The 18,766-nt window shown below is 51.3% G+C and overlaps 8 protein-coding genes across 8 annotated transcripts; 4 read left to right on the plus strand and 4 right to left on the minus strand.

Moving 5' to 3' along the window:
- Nucleotides 1-739: 739 nt before the first annotated feature.
- Nucleotides 740-1,853, plus strand: TRIVIDRAFT_141409 (uncharacterized protein; the record flags this gene model as incomplete). Its single annotated transcript, XM_014106215.1, has 6 exons — nucleotides 740-824; nucleotides 891-995; nucleotides 1,067-1,278; nucleotides 1,344-1,375; nucleotides 1,432-1,589; nucleotides 1,642-1,853. Coding segments are annotated over 6 exons (804 nt in total), but the record flags the coding sequence as incomplete, so codon positions are not given.
- A 363-nt stretch (nucleotides 1,854-2,216) lies between these two features.
- TRIVIDRAFT_33744 (uncharacterized protein) lies at nucleotides 2,217-3,385 on the plus strand (the record flags this gene model as incomplete). The annotated part of the gene is made up of 4 exons (XM_014106216.1): nucleotides 2,217-2,467; nucleotides 2,533-2,693; nucleotides 2,791-3,220; nucleotides 3,316-3,385. The coding sequence occupies 4 exons, from the start codon at nucleotides 2,217-2,219 to the stop codon at nucleotides 3,383-3,385; spliced, it is 912 nt and encodes a 303-aa protein (XP_013961691.1).
- Nucleotides 3,386-3,606: 221 nt separating this feature from the next.
- TRIVIDRAFT_63244 (uncharacterized protein) lies at nucleotides 3,607-6,233 on the minus strand (the record flags this gene model as incomplete). Its single annotated transcript, XM_014106217.1, has 3 exons — nucleotides 3,607-4,160; nucleotides 4,223-5,972; nucleotides 6,066-6,233. The coding sequence occupies 3 exons, from the start codon at nucleotides 6,231-6,233 to the stop codon at nucleotides 3,607-3,609; spliced, it is 2,472 nt and encodes an 823-aa protein (XP_013961692.1).
- A 212-nt stretch (nucleotides 6,234-6,445) lies between these two features.
- Nucleotides 6,446-11,158, plus strand: TRIVIDRAFT_79614 (uncharacterized protein; the record flags this gene model as incomplete). Its single annotated transcript, XM_014106218.1, has 4 exons — nucleotides 6,446-6,876; nucleotides 6,938-8,956; nucleotides 9,018-10,813; nucleotides 10,875-11,158. The coding sequence occupies 3 exons, from the start codon at nucleotides 6,573-6,575 to the stop codon at nucleotides 9,455-9,457; spliced, it is 2,763 nt and encodes a 920-aa protein (XP_013961693.1).
- TRIVIDRAFT_229154 (uncharacterized protein) lies at nucleotides 8,316-11,158 on the minus strand (the record flags this gene model as incomplete). Its single annotated transcript, XM_014106219.1, has 3 exons — nucleotides 8,316-8,956; nucleotides 9,018-10,813; nucleotides 10,875-11,158. The coding sequence occupies 2 exons, from the start codon at nucleotides 10,977-10,979 to the stop codon at nucleotides 9,710-9,712; spliced, it is 1,209 nt and encodes a 402-aa protein (XP_013961694.1).
- Nucleotides 11,159-11,852: 694 nt separating this feature from the next.
- On the plus strand, nucleotides 11,853-15,366 carry TRIVIDRAFT_140706 (uncharacterized protein; the record flags this gene model as incomplete). Its single annotated transcript, XM_014106220.1, has 3 exons — nucleotides 11,853-11,884; nucleotides 11,955-14,365; nucleotides 14,426-15,366. 3 exons carry the CDS (start codon nucleotides 11,853-11,855, stop codon nucleotides 15,364-15,366), a joined length of 3,384 nt encoding a protein of 1,127 aa, XP_013961695.1.
- Nucleotides 15,367-16,090: 724 nt separating this feature from the next.
- On the minus strand, nucleotides 16,091-16,816 carry TRIVIDRAFT_25381 (14-3-3 protein; the record flags this gene model as incomplete). Its single annotated transcript, XM_014105478.1, has 1 exon — nucleotides 16,091-16,816. A coding segment is annotated over one exon (726 nt), but the record flags the coding sequence as incomplete, so codon positions are not given.
- A 1,116-nt stretch (nucleotides 16,817-17,932) lies between these two features.
- Nucleotides 17,933-18,530, minus strand: TRIVIDRAFT_91991 (uncharacterized protein; the record flags this gene model as incomplete). Its single annotated transcript, XM_014106221.1, has 1 exon — nucleotides 17,933-18,530. One exon carries the CDS (start codon nucleotides 18,458-18,460, stop codon nucleotides 18,302-18,304), a length of 159 nt encoding a protein of 52 aa, XP_013961696.1.
- Between the last annotated feature and the right edge of the window lie 236 nt (nucleotides 18,531-18,766).

Consider the following 18,766-nt stretch of genomic DNA (forward strand, 5'->3'; position numbering starts at 1 on the left):
TACTTGGTAATGTCTTGGCCTCAAGTCGCAGACCGAGTCACGCGAACTACTGCCAGGTATTTGGTAGGTACTAACAGAGCGCTGCAATTGACACAAACAATTCCACTTCACCTTGCCAGGCCCAACCCATGCTCAAACAACGACATGAAATCGATGCTCAAAGCGCTGGTCCCTTCCGCTGTTCCAGCCTGACGGGGGGGAGCGGCACTGCCTTGTTTGTTCTCCATTGGGTGCAACTACTGTATTGCTGACCTCGACGCTAACCAAACCTTTGCCGCAAAGCCCATGTGCAGCTGATGCCGAGATCGAGCATGTCACTGCGCTCCCTTGGCTATCATGACGCCACAACACCACGATTCCTCAACCGATCGATGCATGGCGATTACCGAGCCCGACGAGATTTCGACAACACCAGACAATGCGCATATCGGGGGCCAGCGGACAGGCGCAGTATCGCGATCCAGGCGGCCTTTTCCGGCATCGTTGATTCCCAGTCGAACAAACCGAATCGTCGTCAGCCAGTCATGGAAACGCCTTCTTCCCGGGCGCGGATTGCGCTCTCCGAAGGAGGCGGCGGCTGTCCGAAGCAGAACTAAAGAGTCGCTGGATGCTTCAGTTCGCCCCCCAACCAGCCGGTCGGGCACACAGTCGGCGTCGAGGCTTGGGGTTCGTCTATGCTCTCCTAACCATCGATGCATCTCCAGCGCATAACTAATGACATGGCGCATATCAGACACTGCAGCTTGGGAAATATGCCCACGAGGAAGAAATGCCTGTCTGGCTTGTCAAGCTACTGGAAACGAAAGGCGACCTTCGCGCTGCTGGTAAGAGCCTCTCGAGCGACTCTATTCCATTTACGAATTGACTGAGTAACATTGCCTCCCTCGCAGGTGTCATACCGGCCTTGCAACACCTGCTTGAGTTGAGTTCACGGACTGAGTATGCGTATCTATGCCATCCAGATGTCCAACATGTGGCAAAGCTAAACAGAGAAGGTGATTCAAGACCTCTCATACCACACAATCGACTGCAAGTAGAAGCGAGCAACTTATCCATAGTCATATAGGTGCTTTCTGCGGCTATCGCAACATACAAGTTCTCTCCTCGCACATCATTGGCACCCATGCGACAGGATGGGAGCAGTTGGGAGACGATATCCCCGACATCTTCCAAATACAGGACATGATTGAGACAGCCTGGGATCGCGGATACAACGCTCGTGGCCGCATTGAGACAGGAGGTATCAGAAGGACGCGAAAATACATTGGAACACCAGAGGTAAGGGCTCCTTTGGGTGTCTGTACTGGTCGACGCTCTCATACTCATCCTCCTCTTCATCACAGGCCCAAGCGTTCTTCGCCAGCATGGGGTTTCCGTAAGTATCATTCAAACATGTCACCATTTGCCCCATATATCTAACGACAAAGGCAGGTGCTCGGTACAGTCTTTCAAGGCGTCTGGTGAAGACGACAATGCTTCAAGCCGCCTGCTGGACGCAATCGAGCGTTATTTTCAACAAGGTGCAGTAGGAAGTATGGACAGCAAGGTGCAGTCTACTCTGCTTCCGCCGATATATCTGCAGCGACCTAGTAGGCTACCCACCAAATCCCATTGAACCTGAGACTAACGGAGAGCATCAAGAACATTCCCTTACCATTGTCGGGCTGGAGAAGCACAAAGGCGGCGATGTCCAGCTCTTGGTATTCGACCCCGAGTTCCAGGGCTCCAATACAGTCGTCCGTCTTGCGGCCAAGGCTACTCTGCGGAGGCAGTCAAAGGTTACCAAGCTTTTGGAACCCTATCGACGCAGCGCTACCCACTTGGAGCGCTTTAATGAGTTTGAAGTTCTCTAGTAAGAAGCAACTGCCGATGTTGTCGCGAGGGGATATGAGCTAACGATGCGGCCAGTTTGACCAGAAACAGCCAAGAATAAGAAGAGGGTAGCTGTAATAATAATTAGACTATAGAGTGTTTTTGGTAACATGAAACAGCATTGGGATGTTTAAAATCAATCATTGCAGTAAACCAAGGCATACACATATCTGTGTGCAATTCGGCGTCAATTCATTAGTTGCATACTACTTATTACATAATTCCAAAAAAGTATTCTATCCAAGCAAAACACCTACTTGGAGTAACTTGAGAGAAGCGTCTTCCAATACTTCTTGATGAAAATGTAGCACTCCTTTATTTCCTCTTAAATCTGATGTTTAAAAATGGCTGTGTCGGATCTAGACAGCTCGCTCGAGAATCTAATCAAGACGTTTAATGAGCTCAATGCTTCCACTGTGGAAGAGCTCTTCTCAGAGCCGAGCCCTCTTGAGTTCATGCGCTATGTGGCTCGCAACACGCCGTTCGTGATCCGGGGAGGCGCTTCCAGCTGGAAGGCAACGAAGAAATGGAACGCTGCCTATCTGAAGACGGTTCTCGAGGGCCAGTCTGTGAATGTTGCGGTTACTCCGTTTGGGTAAGAAGAACATCGATATGCCTACTTCCTCTTGGTTTATCCATCTAACAGCCCACCGACGATAGCAATGCCGATGCTCCAACGTTCTCGGCTCAGCATCAAGCCACTGTCATCGCAAAGCCTCATGAGGAGACTCAGCTGTTTGGCGACTTCTTTGCATACATCACTCAGCAGGAGACGGACCCGGCGTTTGCTCTCGACTCTGAAGTGAGATATGCCCAAACCCGTGAGATGCAGGCTCTTTCCTTCTTTCCTTCTTTCTTCCTACTATGTATAAGGAGTTGATGTTTGAACTATTCGCTGATTTGATTTCTTCATTGGAGAAAATGACAATCTTCGGGATGAGTATCTCCCTCTGTATCCCGATGCCCTAAGAGACATTCCATTTGCACGGATAGCCCTGGGGAAAGAGCCAGACGCCATCAACCTATGGATCGGAAACTCGCGATCCACAACATGTCTGCACAAGGACAACTTTGAAAACATCTTTGTGCAAATTGTGGGCAGAAAGCACTTCGTATTGCTCCCTCCGCTGCTCCACGCTTGCGTCAACGAGGATCTGCTTTTGCCGGCAACGTACGTGCGAGAGGGCCAGGGCTTCACGCTTCGCCTTGACCCGGATTCTCCTCCGGTGCCGCTGGCGACTTGGGATCCCGATGATCCTGAGCGGAATGCCTCGCCCGTGTCTGCCTTGGCAAGGCCTCTTCATGTGACGCTGGATCCTGGAGACATGCTGTATCTCCCTGCTATGTGGTAAGTGAACCTGACTGGCATTATGAGAATGGCCCTTTTTGTGTTCGATCATGAGCTTTTGGTAGTTGTGTTTTCTCACTAATCTCTGCTCAAAGGTATCACAAGGTCAAGCAGTCCTGCATTGATGATGGCGAAGGATTCGTCCTCGCTATTAACTATTGGTAAATCCAAAAATGATGAATTTGCCTGCGAAAACAGGGTTGCTTTCTAACATTCTATATTAGGTACGATATGGACTTCAGCGGCCCCCTCTATCCCATCACCTCGTTTCTTCGCGATCTTGGAACCAAAAAGCACTCTATGCTTCCTGCAGACAAATCATCGAATAGAATCCAACATCCCGCTGCGGAGTAGAACTAATATATACATGACTGTACGCTTCCCCTTTATTTCTTCCTTTTTTGAATCCTCTTTTGCGCTCGCAGCTCCTTCTTCATCCTGGCATCGACAATTCTGTATCGTCCCTTGACACCCTTTGGCCGGCCCTGGATACCCTTGTTCAATCCTCTGGCGACAACGAGCTTGGCTGGCTGTCGAGGCTTTTGACGGTTGGCCCTGCTGATAAGCTTAGATATGCTCTCCGCCTTCTCCTTCTCCGTCATGCCTTCATCAGCGGCAAGCATGTCCGACTTCTTCTTCAGCTTCTCTAGCTTCTGGGCCGTCTTGAACTTCTTTCGTGCCTTTGCTTCTCGCACCTTCTTGATTGGTCGGGCGTTGAAGGCTCTCAGCTTCTCCTTGATGGCATTGGCTGCCGCCTTTGTGATTGGCTTCATGGGCTTGTCGTGTTTGCCTTCGTCATCAAGGAACCATTCGGGCAATCCATCCCTGTCGCGGAACGCGCGCTTATTGAAACCATCGTCGATAGCATCGTGGGTTGTCTTCTGCCCCGTGGCAAGCTGGTGTGCAAGTGTCATTGCTTCGGCCGTGATAATATCGATATCTTTTTTTCAAGTTAGCCATGTTCGTCTAAGTAATAGGGTGATTGATGGTGAGTAAACTTACCAGGTCTTCCATCCGATCGTCGCCTCTCTTTGTCTTCCCAGTTGTCATCATCGTCCGCCTTAACGACCTCGAATCCTCCGTCATCTTCTGAATCATCCTCCTGTTCATTTAGAGATGCCTTTTGGGTTGCTGCCCGTGTAGGTAGCACTTGTGAGCGCGCGATTGTACTAGAAGCCTCAGTCGTCTCATCCTCCTCTTCCCCAAGAAGAGAGCCTCCGGTTATCTCTTTGAAGATATCCTGGCTGAAGAAAGCTGATGCTTTTCTTGATAAACCGTCTTTGGGTTCCCCTGTCTGGCCATCTAAATCCGTCAAGAATCCATTGGTAGGTAGAGCGCCATCTTCGTCATCATCGGACGAGTCGTCATCTTCCTCCAGCTCGCTTGCGTCACTCTCGGCTTCTTCACCTGCTGAGAGGCCCTCCCACTCATCATCCTTGTGCTCTTTCCTTGCCTTTTTTGCGCGGTACTTGGCGTCCGCCTCCAGTTTGCGCTCTCTGAACTGCTCGTACATGGCATCGAGCTCCGTGTCCAGATGGTCTTCTTCGCTGTCGCTCTCAACTGGCTCTGTGGAGATATCCTCTTCGAGATCTTTCGGCTCTTTCGAATTTGAGACGGCCATTTTGCCCCGAGAGAAACGGTTCATGCCACCAGTCTTGTCAATGGTCTTTAGAGAAAACATGGCTCCTTCTCCCAGCGGCCCCGATTCTTCCATACCAATGTCCATAGGCGCCATCATGTTTAACTGCATCCTGATGATCTCTTTGCGCTTTTGTTCATTTTCTTTGCGCCTCTCTCGCTTCCTCTTGGCATTCTCTGTGTCTTTCAGGGCTTGCAGCTCTTCTTGAATTCGCAACTCTTCGTCCATTGATTCTACACCAACCACTTCCTCGGCTTCAGTGGTAGCTGCTGACTTCTTTTGTGAGAGGCCAAAGATTTCTCGCACCCTCAGTCTCCATTTGAGAAGAAGTTTGAATTCCTTGCGCCCAAGAACCTTCAGATCAGCGCAGCATTCTCGAATCTCGGCAGTTGTTTCGGGTAGCTTATCCAGAGCAGCAAGCGCAATGTCGCCATTGGGCGCCTGAGCAAAGGAGAGCTTATTATAGGAACCAAGAATCGCTATGGGGTCATTTGTCTGGATGAAGCTGCTCGCTGCAATTTCTTTGAACTGTATGTACTCCCCGTCTTCGTAACCATCACGCTTCCGCTTCTTCACCTCTGGGTTATAGACCTTGGCTTCGTTGTTTGGGGTGGCGCCAGAAAGTTCTGCGAAGACTGACCTCGCGTCCAACAAGCGAGGGTCAATATGCTTGGGCGCTTTGTATCCGCGGCAAACGACGAAAATTTCGGCCGAGACGTTTCGGGAAGAGGGGGGTTTGGTGGCTTCGACTTTGGTGAACAATTGATTCAGCACCCATAGCAATGGGTTGTAATCTTTGGATCTGAAAACCTTGGTCACAAACGTGCCTCCTTCGGCAAGAAATTCGGTCGCGAGCTTCAAGGAATGCAGTGCGAGCTCTGCCTGGTTGAAAGAGTCCTGAGCCCAAGCAGTACCAACATTGGGAGCACCATCGTGTAAAACTGCATCCGCTTTCCATGTCTTGAAGTGTTGACGGATGGTAGCACGGCACTTGTCTGTAGTGATGTCGCTCTGGAAGGTGATGACCCTGGGAATGGGCTTGATGGGCGCCAGGTCGACTCCAACAATCAGACTGTTGACCGGCATAGTCTCTGCTGCAACTTGTAGCCATCCCTAGAGAGACATTAGTTTTTTTCTCTCTCCTTTCCCCTGCACTTATTTGCATATCAAATCACAATCTCCCCCAAATTAGGCGGCAAAACTTACACCAGGCGCGGCGCAAAGATCCAGCAGGACTTTGCTCTTCTCCAGGAAACCATATTTCTTGTTCAGCTGGACCAGCTTGAAAGCAGAACGGGCACGGTAACCTTTTTCCTTGGCAAGCTTGTACCACTTGTCCAAGCGGCCTTTGCCGTGCTTTTTCTGAATCGCCATGATGCTGGATGCAGCGACAATCGCAGGTAAAACGGCTTGCGTCCGTCTCGCAGGCGCTCAAGCAGAAGCAAATCCAGAAATTTTGTCGGAAAGTTGCGCCGATAAGGCCGTCACGTGGCGATAAGAGTGGGCTGTCCTCGGCGCCCAGCGGCATTAGCTAGGACCTGCTATAGGTACCCGATCTTCCACTGTTTGGATCTATGCAAGCTACTAGTTAATATTCCTGCCATTGCAGCATCAATCCTTGCAAGGCCTCATTCTTTGTCTTGAGCTTGAGGCGGTGCTGGGCCTTATGGTCGTCAACAGAGCAGCTGCCCAGACTGCAAGAGCCCGACCACGATGAGCGGCCGGTTCCTCGCAGCTAGTCTGCGGCCTGTGGCGGCAAGAAATACCTCCGCCGCCACCAGCGTTCGTCACTTACACCGATTTCCAACTGGAGGCCTGTTGCGGGCTGATGCCGCGATCCGGGAGACTCGAAGGCGCATGTGGTTTGGAGGCAATTCCTTCCACAACCAGGTCATTGTTCGAAATGCCTCCTTTGTTCGCTTCCTGCCGAAGCTGGTGGTGAAGTTTGCCAGGATTCCTGCCATGTTTGGTGGGCTGGCCATTGGCACCTTTGCCTGGGTTCAGTACCAAGCTACGCGTATGTCATTACAGATATCTCCTGCATTGGGGGGTGGCTTTTTTTACTTACTGAATTACAGAGGCCGGCAACTATGCCATCTCAATCTTCAACAACACCTTGGACACGGTGACGGGCACGGCATCTAGTCTATACGGGAGTGCCAAAGATGTCGCCGATCAAACACGCCAGGGATGGGAAAACACAAAGGAGCGAGTGGAGGTGCCTGACTGGCTGAAAAAGATGTTGGGGACTCCAGAGTCTCCAGGCTCTGGGGGCTCAGGAGGACCCAATGGCGATCCCAAGCACAGTAAGGTCGGCGCAGCTGCAGCTGTTGGTGCTTCAGCCGCCGCCGTTGGCTACGACAAATCGGAAGATGACGATCCCAGAGATTCGCTGCAAGGCTCCAAAGACGATCAAATGATGGTTTTGACGAAGAAAATGATTGAAATTCGGACCATCTTACAGAAAGTCGGCCAGTCCAGCTCTCTTACTTTGCCATCAATCGTCGTCATCGGCTCGCAATCGTCTGGAAAGAGCTCAGTGCTGGAGGCCATCGTCGGCCACGAGTTTCTGCCCAAGGGAAACAACATGGTTACTCGGAGACCGATTGAATTGACTCTGGTCAACACACCCGACTCGGCTGAAGAATATGGAGAATTCCCGGATCTTGGTTTACGAAAAATTTCCGATTTTTCCTCGATTCAGCGAACATTGACAGAGCTGAACCTGGCCGTTTCGGACGCCGAGTGCGTCTCGCACGATCCTATTCACCTGACCATCTATTCTCGCAATGTTCCCGATCTTTCCCTCATCGACCTGCCCGGTTACATCCAGGTTGTGGGTCAGAACCAGCCATTGCAGCTGAAACAGAAGATTTCCGAATTGTGTGACAAGTATATCCAGCCTCCAAATGTCATTCTCGCCATCTCTGCCGCAGATGTTGATCTGGCCAACTCGGCAGCCCTTAGGGCATCTCGCAGAGTCGATCCCCGAGGTGAACGAACCATTGGAGTCATTACCAAGATGGATTTGGTTGACCCTGCCCGCGGTGCCACCATCCTCAACGATAAACAGTATCCTCTTCGGTTAGGTTACGTCGGCGTTGTCTCAAAGGCGCCGACGTCACAGGGTCTTTTCAAAATGGGCTCGTCAGATCTCCTTTCCACCATCGCCAAGAATGAAAATTCCTTCTTTTCCTCCCACCCTCTCGAATTCGGACCAGACGCAGGCGTCAACGTGGGCACAATAAATCTTCGAAAGACATTAATGCGTGTTTTGGAACAGACCATGTCATCTAGCTTACAGAGCACAAGCGACGCTATTAGACAGGAATTGGAAGAGGCAACATACGAGTTCAAGGTTCAGTACAACGATCGCCCGCTCTCTGCCGAGTCTTATCTTGCCGAGAGTCTCGACGCTTTCAAGCATTCATTCAAACAGTTTACCGAGGGATTTGGGCGCCCGGAAATGCACGAGCTTTTGAAGAGCGAGCTTGATCAGAAAGTGCTGGACCTGCTGGCCGCAAGATACTGGAATAAGCCAGTGACGGACCTGGCGCCAGCGAAATACGATCTCGATAGTATCGCCGACCTCCCCAAGGCTGATCCCGACTCTCTCTACTGGCGTCGCCAGCTGGACGCTTCAATCTCGGCCCTCACCAAGCTTGGAGTGGGACGTTTGGCAACGACGGTCATTGCCACATCTCTTCAAGCTCATGTTGACAAGCTACTGACCAATTCAAGCTTTGTGAGCCATCCTTTTGCAAAGAAGGCTATCGTTGAAGCCGCGTCGACCATTCTGAACGAGAGGTTCTACAGCACCAGTGATCAGGTTGAGAACTGCATTAAGCCCTTCAAATTCGACATTGAGATTGATGAAAGAGAGTGGAACCAGGGCCGTGAGCATGTTGGCAGCGTGCTGAAGAAGGAGCTGCAGGACTGTGAGGCTGCGCTGGCCAGCTTAGAACCTGCTGTTGGTGGACGAAGGAAATTAAAAGAGGTCATGACCTTTATAGATAAGGCACGAAAAGGCGACATCGCCGTAGAGGGCGATGGACGAAGCGGTGCGGGAGGATTTAGCGCTGCTCTTCTGAGTAAAGGTAAGTTTCTCTTGTCAATGCTGCCTATACGCACGATTTATCATTTTTAACATCAATATAGGCAGAGAAGCTGTCTTCCTTCGAGACAGGGCCGACATCATCAAGATGCGAATGCTGGCCGTCAAAGCCAAGCAGTGCAACAATCCCAAGAACAAGTATTACTGCCCAGAGGTGTTTTTGGATGCCGCCGCCACCAAGCTGGCTTCCACGGCTGTTCTCTTCCTCAACGTAGAGTTGCTTTCCGAGTTCTACTACAACTTCCCGCGGGAGCTAGATCTTCGTCTTGGACGACACCTGTCCGCAGATGAAGTTGAGAAGTTCGCCAAGGAAGATCCCAAGATTCGCCGGCACCTTGATGTCATCCGGAAGAAGGAACTCCTAGAGTTGGTACTTGAGAAAATGGACAGCCTGCGGCAATTAGAAGGCAGAGACAGGGAACATGGAGCGAACGGACGAAGAGGAGCGGCGAACAAGGACCGAGGACGGTGGGGGCTCTTTTGAGCTAAGCCTGTCATCGCAAACCCCCAGATTGCAGGCATTCTGCACATGTTAGCTATTGTATTGGCTTGTTCGGTTTATGAACTCGAATGTGTGGTGATGACATCTCTCCGCTAAATTATGACTGCTCATTATGCTTCGCTGATTATATAAACTATTGTCTATGCGTCAATCTATGTAACTACCCTAGTCTAGTTGAACAAACACAGAGCGTTGAGAATAAGGAAGCATGCGAGCCTGACTGTTTCTTTTAAATCAAATGGTGGCATCAACAGTCGTTTCTAGAGTCACTTCCCACCTCACATTTCCTCCAGTGCCATAGCCCTCTCCTAATCTGTTTTGGATCAAGGCCGAGATACGATTGCGCAGCTTTCCCAGTGCGAGCTCATCGTACCCATTTGTGATGATGACTTTTAGGTTGGCCATACACAGGCCATAGTGAACCTGCCAGAACTGAGCGCCTTCTACACGGGCGATGCCCGACTCGGATTCAATCTCACGGAGGACGGCTGTGACGCCAACGTCACCCTTATTGCCGCCATAGCTCATGAGGAGCATCAATCCCTGAGCAACAGCAACACGCATGCCCAGACTAAACATTGCAAGAGAAATGACGGCGCAAATTAGCCGGTCAAGCCAGGCATACAAGGAAATGGATAGCAGGGGCAACAACGAAATAAGGGCGGAGAAGAAGAGGGTGAGGAAGTGAAAGGGGTTGGAGAGGATGCTGGGAAGAGTGGCCAGATAGGACACTCTCATGACTTTAGCAATGCGCGCATGGTTTTTCAGTCCATATGCAGACACGAGCGTGCTCGCAATGGCAGCAGCCGACACAAGGTCAAGAGAGCCCGTGGAGATTCGATCGTGGTCATGGTCGTGGTGGGCTTCGTGGTTGCCAACAGACTCGAGAATGTGTTTGAGGTTGTGCGAGAGGAGGTCAAATCCGCCGAAGAGCAGGAAAATGGACATGGCGAATCCTGCCAGGATCTCGGCTCGTTCAAGGCCAAACGGATGTCTGATACTGCTGCGGCGCCAAACTTCGAAATTGCCCAGTACATCGACAACGACACACACGGCAGCGCTACCGGCGTCGAAGAAGACAAGGTGAGACAGGGCCATTGCCGCGAGGGAGCCGCCGGACCGATAGAAGATGAAGATGGCAATGGCGACATGGCACAAGCCCCAGTAGAGCCGCATTCGCTGGTCTCGCTGGAGGCTTTTCCATGCTTCCTTGATGGTGGGCGTCGGGAGCGAGGCGGGAAGGACGGGGGGCGGTCTTGGGGGCGGTTCTTGGAAGATTTGGTGCTGGGCGGACACGCTACTGTGCTTGTAGCGATGTCCACGACGCTGACCGACGTTCTGTTACTCGAAGTGTCAGTTGAAGACGCTGCTGCATCTTGGTTTGATTGGGCTGACGAACGGATTTGACCGGCGCGGTGGATATCACTTGGGTCTGGAAATTGAAGGGATTGGGGGCAGCAGCTCCCTGGCTGCCATTCTGCAGAGAATCCGCCTCGGAAGCCATGATTGCGTGACGAGCGAGTTTGTTGGTGTTTTTGAAGAAGTGCAACTGCAGCAAAGGCGAAGGCGGGAGGGCTGGCAAGCACTCGGGATTCCCTCAGCCACGACTCTATTGCCTTGCCATGATAACGGAGGTCGCAGGGGCTGCCAATTGCAACTGCAAGCCCGACGAGTCAGAAGTTGAAGTTGGAGGGTTTGGAGAAGCCGTTGGGAGGTGGGAATGGAGCCCCCTGCAGTGCGGAGTATCAAGTACCTGGTAGTGTGAAGGTAACTGTACATGTAACTTCCAGTTGTATGCTTTCCAACAGTGACAGTCAGGTAGGTACCCAAGAAATGGTAGGTGGACGCAGAGAAAGCTGGCACTAGTAGTTATTGCTTTTATAGGTACCTAATATTGTATCATGTTTCTTCTTCTTTTCTGCTTTTGTCTCATCGGTGACCACAATACATACCTAGTAAGCAGCAGTCTAGGTACTAGTACCTACCTGATTCTACGGTATTGAATGCTGCAGATACCAGGTATCTACATGCCTATACCCGGAATCCAGAGGCGCTTCTCCCGCGTCTTCAGTGGCTGGCAACCCCCCCTGGAAATCCTCCAGTCAGTTAGTGCCTGCCAAGCGCAAGTATCGGAACACATGACATGACATCCCTTTGAGCGATCGCCATCTGGTACCTTCTGGGTAAGGCGCCGTGGCAGATCTCCGATACGATGCAATGTTGCTTATACACTGGGGCCTGACAGCTCACCCCATCCTCAGCAGCGGCTTTTTCACTTGACTTGCCATCATCACCTCATTCCATCAATTCAGACCAGGTGCCAATCGCAACGCCAGAAAGACTACGAAGCCATGCCCAGTCTCACAGCGTCTCGCAAATGATCTGGTACCTGCTCTATCCACTGCGAGGGTGAGGACGTGACTCCAGATCCTGCCGCTTCCATCTATCTCATCAGGGCTGATTGATGATTAACCCTTAGAACAACAGAGGCCCCCGTCCTCTCGGCGTCTCACCCGCTTCGAAGAGTCCTCACTCGCTATGGCCGCCATGCCTCCCGCTATGCAATCACCACGCTGCTCATCTCCGTCGCCGTGGCCTCGTTTCTAATCTACCCGCTGCCCTTCATCTACACCAGCCATGTCATCAACGGCGCCTCGACCCTGCCTCGCCATGTCTGGACCGCCGCTCAGCCGCTGCCCTATGATAGCACAGCCAGTCCTGACATTGTTATGCGCTCCATCTGGGTCCATTCGAGCTACATGCAGGCATTGAGTCACGACATCCTCCTGTCGGCCCTTGATTTGCAGGATGAGCTTCTGGGCGATACCCGCGACTTCGGCCCCAGCAGATCCTTTGGCCTGCTCCCTCCCCCCAGTGACTCCGAATCTCCCCTGACTCCAGCTCAGCGGGATGCTCTCCACATCGTCAATGGCTTGACCAACCAGTCGTGGATATTCCATTCGCCGCTGCTGTATTGGAACTGCTCCCGCGAGCGCATTCTGGCCGACGACGATATCCTGGCCACGGTCAATGCCAGGAAGAACCACACCACTCCCGCAAACATCACTCTGCGACATTCCATCGTTTTCAGTGGGAAGCGATTCGAGGACCGCCGCTTGTTGGCCGCCGATGCTCTCGTCATCACTCTGCTGTATCGAACTGATTCCCCCGTTGGGCGCCAGTGGGAGGCCGTAGCACCGTCCTTGCCTCTCAAGGTGGGCGACAAATGGGATATATATCCTCCGAGCGGCCATGTGTCGGCTAGTCAACTCTATGAGTTCCAATTCAGGCCCATGTCGGTGCAGGATTCCATCATTCTTGCTTTAGCCTATACGCTATCCCTGTTGTACTTCCTCCAGCAAGTGTCCAAGGTTCGCGCCGTCAAGTCCAAACTGGGCCTCATTGTCACAGTCATGACTCAGATTATCATGTCGATTGCGGCAAGCTTCACCATTTGCGGCGTCTTCCAAATCGACTTGTCTCGCATCCCACGAGCTGCATATCCCCTCGTCATACTATCCATGAGCTTGGAGCATATTCTTCGTCTGATGGATGCTGTTGTTCGCACTCCCTCAGGAGAAAGCACAAGCAGCAGGATAGGTTCTGCCTTTGGAGAGACTGCGCCTACTGCCCTGGTCAGCACTGTTCAAAACTTCTTGATCCTCCTTGGCTTGTCCTATGTTGTTACGCCAAGCGTATCCGCATTCTGCATCTTTGCGGCAATTGCCATTGTGCTCGACTTTCTCTTCCTTTCCAGCTTCTTCATCTCTGTCCTCAGTGTTGACGTGCGTCGAATGGAGCTTGGGGATGCTCTCGCCAAAGAGGCTATGCGTCGCAAACGAAAAGCACGCCGCGTTCGAGAGAACCCGTCCTGGGTGAAGCGTATGCTTGAAGGGAAAATCGCTCTGTCAACACGCATTGCGGGCACAATCGTCATGATAAGCTTCATCATCATCGCGCAGTCTCACTTTTTCGGTGGTGGCGATATTTCCCAGAGATTGGCTCACCTATACAATGGCCAGGATCTAGAGCCCAACGTGTCATCGCCCGAGGCGTCCCCTCTAGAGGATATCCACCAAGCAAGGACTCCTACGTCTTGGCTACGGCTGCAAGATCATGATGCCGCCCGTGAAATCATCCGCCTCATAAAGCCTTCAGCCTATAGCTACATAGCTAGAGTCTATGAGCCGTTAGTGTTTGTAAAAAAGGGGTCCAACCGAGTGCCGATGATGAAAGAGCCCGCGCTACTACCGGCGATATATGACTTTGCCCACCACCAACTGCGTACATTCGTCTTCATCGACATTGTTGTGGTTGCTTTGCTTCGTCTATTGATAAGCTACCTACTGCCTGAGGACGAGACCAAGGCGGAAGAGCTGCAAGACTCAAGTGACCAGTCCAGCCTGTCTGTGAAAACACTCTCTGGGGGGCACACACTCGATATAGCTATGCTCGCTTACTCCCCAAGAGGCTATGCGATATCTGTTGGCCTAGATCGTATGATTCGCTTGTGGGATCTGAACCACAGGAATAAAGGATTCACAATCTCTAACCTGGATAGGGAAATCGTGGTCAAGTTTCCCGTACTTGCAGTGGCCATGGATGAAGACTCGGACTGGCTAGCGATCCTATCATCCGATATGGTCATCTTTTGGAATGTTATAACCCATGTCCACGGCTCGTCCGTGGCTGTAGAGACCTACAACCAGAGGCCAGAGGCCTTCTTTCTGGAACCAACCGCATCATCAGATGTTCCAAGAGCAGTCATAGTATGGAAGGACGGGACTGCAGTAGATGTAGAGCCGGCCTCGGGAGTAACCCGCAAGTCTACCATCTGCCCAGGCTTGACATGTGCCCGCCCGCTGCTAAGTAAAGGTGAATCCGCGATTTGTCCCTTATTGTCGTATTATAAGTATAGCTGACTAACGAGAATTCCTCCCATCTGTGTAGTTGGTAAGCATCCGATGGTCTGCCTTGTAGCAACATCTCGAAATGGAGATGTACACATCATGGAAAGAGATGGCTTATCGTGGGAAAGGCGGAATCTTCTCTCCAGAAGACTTGCAAGCGATGAAATCCACCAAGTGGTGGCTCTTTCACCTCTCTCCTACTTCCTTGCATCGTCCAAAACGCACGTTCATCTTATAAACCTGGACGATGGAAATACCGTGTGGACCTTCTCCATAGAAGAGATGCGGCCACGTTCACTTACATGCGCCTTCACCTGCCATCGATCGCCAAATGCCCTGCCGCTAGGACTGATATCCTTCACGTTTAGTTACTTGGCGCTGGTCTCGGGCGACTGTGTTCTACACACGTTTTCGCCTCAGGATGACGACGACGCGATTTCTCTACAAAGTGTGAACGATGTAGGTGCGAGCAGTGGATGGTGCAGTTGGGCCGACGCAAAGGAACGCAAGAAGCACATCGGTAACCCTGGTGTTTGGAGCATTTTGTCCGACGGGAGCGCATTGGGTCTTCGCCGCCGGCCTCGCACCGAGCCGAGAAGTCGTCATAGACATCACCCTCAGGCCATGTCGGGGATGCGGAACCGCATGGCGAGCACACAAAGCCAGGAATTTGGGGCCTTCAGCTGCTGGGAGTTGTGGAGGGCAGCGTCGAGTGACTGGGAAGAGGTGGACGAAACCGTGCCCCTATTTGGCAGCGATGAAGATGCAGGGCAACTGATTGTTTGTGATCTAGGGCCCAGCGTAAGAGTTGGGCCAACATCGGTCGCCTTTGCTTATGGGAACATCATCAAGCTGGCAACGCTGAGCGGGCACAAGCCCTTTGAGACGGGAATCGACGAAGTCAGTCGTGAATCGCCAATGAATGTGCCGGCGAGGCGTCGCAAGATGGGGACAACAGCTAGGTCAGGACCATTAAGCTAGCATCATGACCGCCTTAAGAAATCAAGTTGAAAACCATTGAACTAGTTCTTCATGGTGCATAAATCGCCGATGGTTGTCGGTGATACACTCACCTCCCGCCTCAAAGCCCCTGAAGAGATAAAAAGCACTACCCATAGCTAAAATATCAGAGTTGAAGAGAATCCATATGAACATGTTGTTGAAAGGCGAATGAAGCCAAATTAGAGCCAAAGGCTCCTATATTTCATTTATGCCGACATCAAACAGGTTTCTGACGACCATCAGAGCGGTAAATTCGGCGTAACGTAGCTGTGCGCGTTCAAGAGATGGTTTGCCCTGAAAGAAAAAAAAATAAACATTAACTATAGGGATATACATATATACCAACATTAACTGTAAACATGCTATGTGTTTAATTATGTCCACGTGTGAAGTGGTAGATAGATACGCTTTGTGCACGCTGAGTGAAAAAAAATACATGACGAGAGGTTGGTTTCGTAAACAAGGGCTGCTGATGAGATTTTCCGCGGAGTGGTATGGCTCGCCTCGTTTGGTGAGGGAGTTGATCCCGGCCCGCTGCTCATCACCCATGCTCATTCGAGGGTTATATTGGATTTTCCATGCCGATAGGAGGCGTCGCACCAGCTGAGGGAGCTGAATGTAAAGCCTGGGCTTTGCTGTGAAGGGTGTTGTTGGATCCGAGGCCACGCCTCATCATCTTACCCAGCACGGTGACCAATTCACAGGCATCGCGAAACATGTCATCGTCCATGCCTTCTGTAGCCTCGTAGACCTCATTAATCGTGTTCCTTGCAAGGCTGCGGCTAGCATTAGCATCGTGAACACATTCATAAAGAAACGCTGCATATTCTGTCTTGACTGATAAACGCAACGAGTGTGAGCCCCAGAGAAGTTTATCAGCCAACTCTGCGGCCTCTTCGAAATATTCATGTGCTGTGGGCAGGTAGTCCTTGGCAGGCAATAAGAAGGAAAGTGAGAGTGCCGAGACCGGGGCTTCAAAGCCAGGAGGGGGGCCAACCGGGCCACCTTCAAGAGAATGATGTATCATATGTTGGTAGTCATCCGCAACATGGTCAGTCGGTACGGCATCGGGATCCCAACCCGGCATATTGGACACGCGAGGTTGATTTCGAAAAAGCACAAAGATGTGATAGAAGCTGGCACGTAGCTTATAGGCCAAGACTTTCAGTTCGACGCAGTTGCTGACAAAGGGGATGACGTATTCTTGAAGCATCTTGAGCCCTTCGCGCGCCAGCCAAAGGATGCGCATGATGTTCTCGTGGAGCGTGGCATCAGGTTTGCGCTGCTTCTTGACCTCTACAAGCTTCTCAGAGAGCCTGAGAGAAAGCCCCAGGATCTTGTAGAGTGTTGATGAGAGTATGGTGTTGTCATTTTCAACGCTCCTGGCCATTCGACCCAGATACTTCTGATCCACCTCGGATGACGCCATGGGAAAGCGGTGCTGTTGAAGGTCGTGTGGTGTGATGGAAATAGAATACCTGTCGGAACAGGGTATATAGCCAAAGAAAGGCAATGAAAAGGCTTCACAGAGCCCCCAAAACGATCAAATTCGCGGCGCTTGTGGATCAAAGAAAGAGGAATCTCCGTTAGACCACTTGGTGAAACAACAGCAGCAGGAGGCGTGGATTGAAAGAGCGGCTATGTGGAGAGATCTCTATACGTCAAAGCACTCGGTCAGTAACGATTCAAAATTGCAGGATAACATAGTATATGCAAAGTATAAGCACAAAGAGGAAGACATGAATTCGGGCTGAAGCAATCCTGAAGCGACGTCGCACAGCCATAGTGACCGAGTCATAGTGCAGCATAATAGCAGCAGAAGATGGATCGCAGGCAGCGTGGATAGAGAGACAGAGGGATTGTTGACAAAACGCTATTGCCCAACATCAAGCCTGGTTACGCAGAAGCAAAGAACACCCGCAGAGACACAGACAGCCGACTATCGAGGAAAGGGACGGGGTACGTGCACCCGAGATCGCGATGCCAATCTGCTGGCCAGACTCGTTTACAATTGATGGCCCGACTTGTTGAATGCGTGTGCTCGTGCTGCAAGACAGGGGGAAGAGAAGACGGGGGACGGTGTAGCAAGCGTCGCACGACCTACCGAGTCAAGGAAATGCCAATAAACTCTCTCTGTGTGTCGTGCAATGGGATTCGATGGCGCTCGGGCTCTGTGTCGCTGCGGAGGGTGCAAAGGCGATGTTGGTTGACAGGCGCGAAGTGGCTGGACTTTGGACAGGACGAAGCGTCGTTCAGCCCCAGTGCGCGGGCTGTGTTCGCGTATATTGATGGATTGGCAGAGTCCACGCGTTTGCACAAGTACATGCATGCATGCATCTGATCGCTTAACATCTCCCGCGACAGGGATTAAGCAATGGCTAAAGTCGATGGACCAGGGGTGTTGATGCTCCATTGTACTACCTAACGGAGTACTCTACTGTATTAGTCTGTAGATAAGGCAGTCAGCTAATCATACCTATCCAACACTATCCACACAAAGACAAAAAAACAAATCATCCATCTTGGGTGAGAAATATATATATTTGTATGATCTTTTTCACATAGAAATCTGTTTGGTGGTATATATATGTTATATAGTGTACATGAGAAAAGCATATATCCCTCCCTTCTCAGAAGTCCCAAATGCTAGCTCAATGCTGCCTCATCCAGCCACGCCGTCATGCCATCTAATAGTCGATAAGCTTGAGAGGTTGGCAGGGGAAAAAAGCCAGGTTATTCCACGGTGTTGCTGTCGAATACAAGGCCTGAACGTTTGAAATGATTGCAATAAAAAAAATTATCGACGCATTCGGGAATAGACGTCCATCTCATCCATCTGAATCGAGAGTCGGTTTGGTTGTGACACTGCCTGAGAGATGCAATATCGTCTTATGTCCCAGCCATGCGAAGCTGTTTACATGATGGTGCAGCCGATGGTGGTGTGGTACTTGTCGAAGATGGACTTGTTGTTGCCGTGGGGCTTGGCCATGACATTGCAGCCAACGGTGGTGGTGGGCTTGGGCTTGGCCATGACGGTGCAGCCGATAGTGGTGGTGGTCCTGATGGCGGCCATTTTGATAGTGGTGGTGATGATTTGAAGGTTGGAAGTGGTGAGCTTAGTTGATGATTTGGGATGATTGGAGTTGTCGGTGATGAGATGGTTCTTGTTTCCAGATGGCGGGAATCCTGTGCCTCTTTATACTATGGCGACCGACGTGAAAATGGCTTCGACTTCGAATTGGCTTGGGCTGCCGTTGTTCTTCTCAAGCATTGTTCCTGGCTATTGTTCCACGAGGGCCGCGGCGAAGCAACACCGTGGAGACAATCTGTACCGCTTCACCCGCATTTCACTAAATCACCGGGCCGCTTTAATCTCATT

This window comes from Trichoderma virens (assembly GCF_000170995.1).
Source record: "Trichoderma virens Gv29-8 chromosome Unknown TRIVIscaffold_1, whole genome shotgun sequence".
NCBI lineage: Eukaryota > Fungi > Ascomycota > Sordariomycetes > Hypocreales > Hypocreaceae > Trichoderma > Trichoderma virens.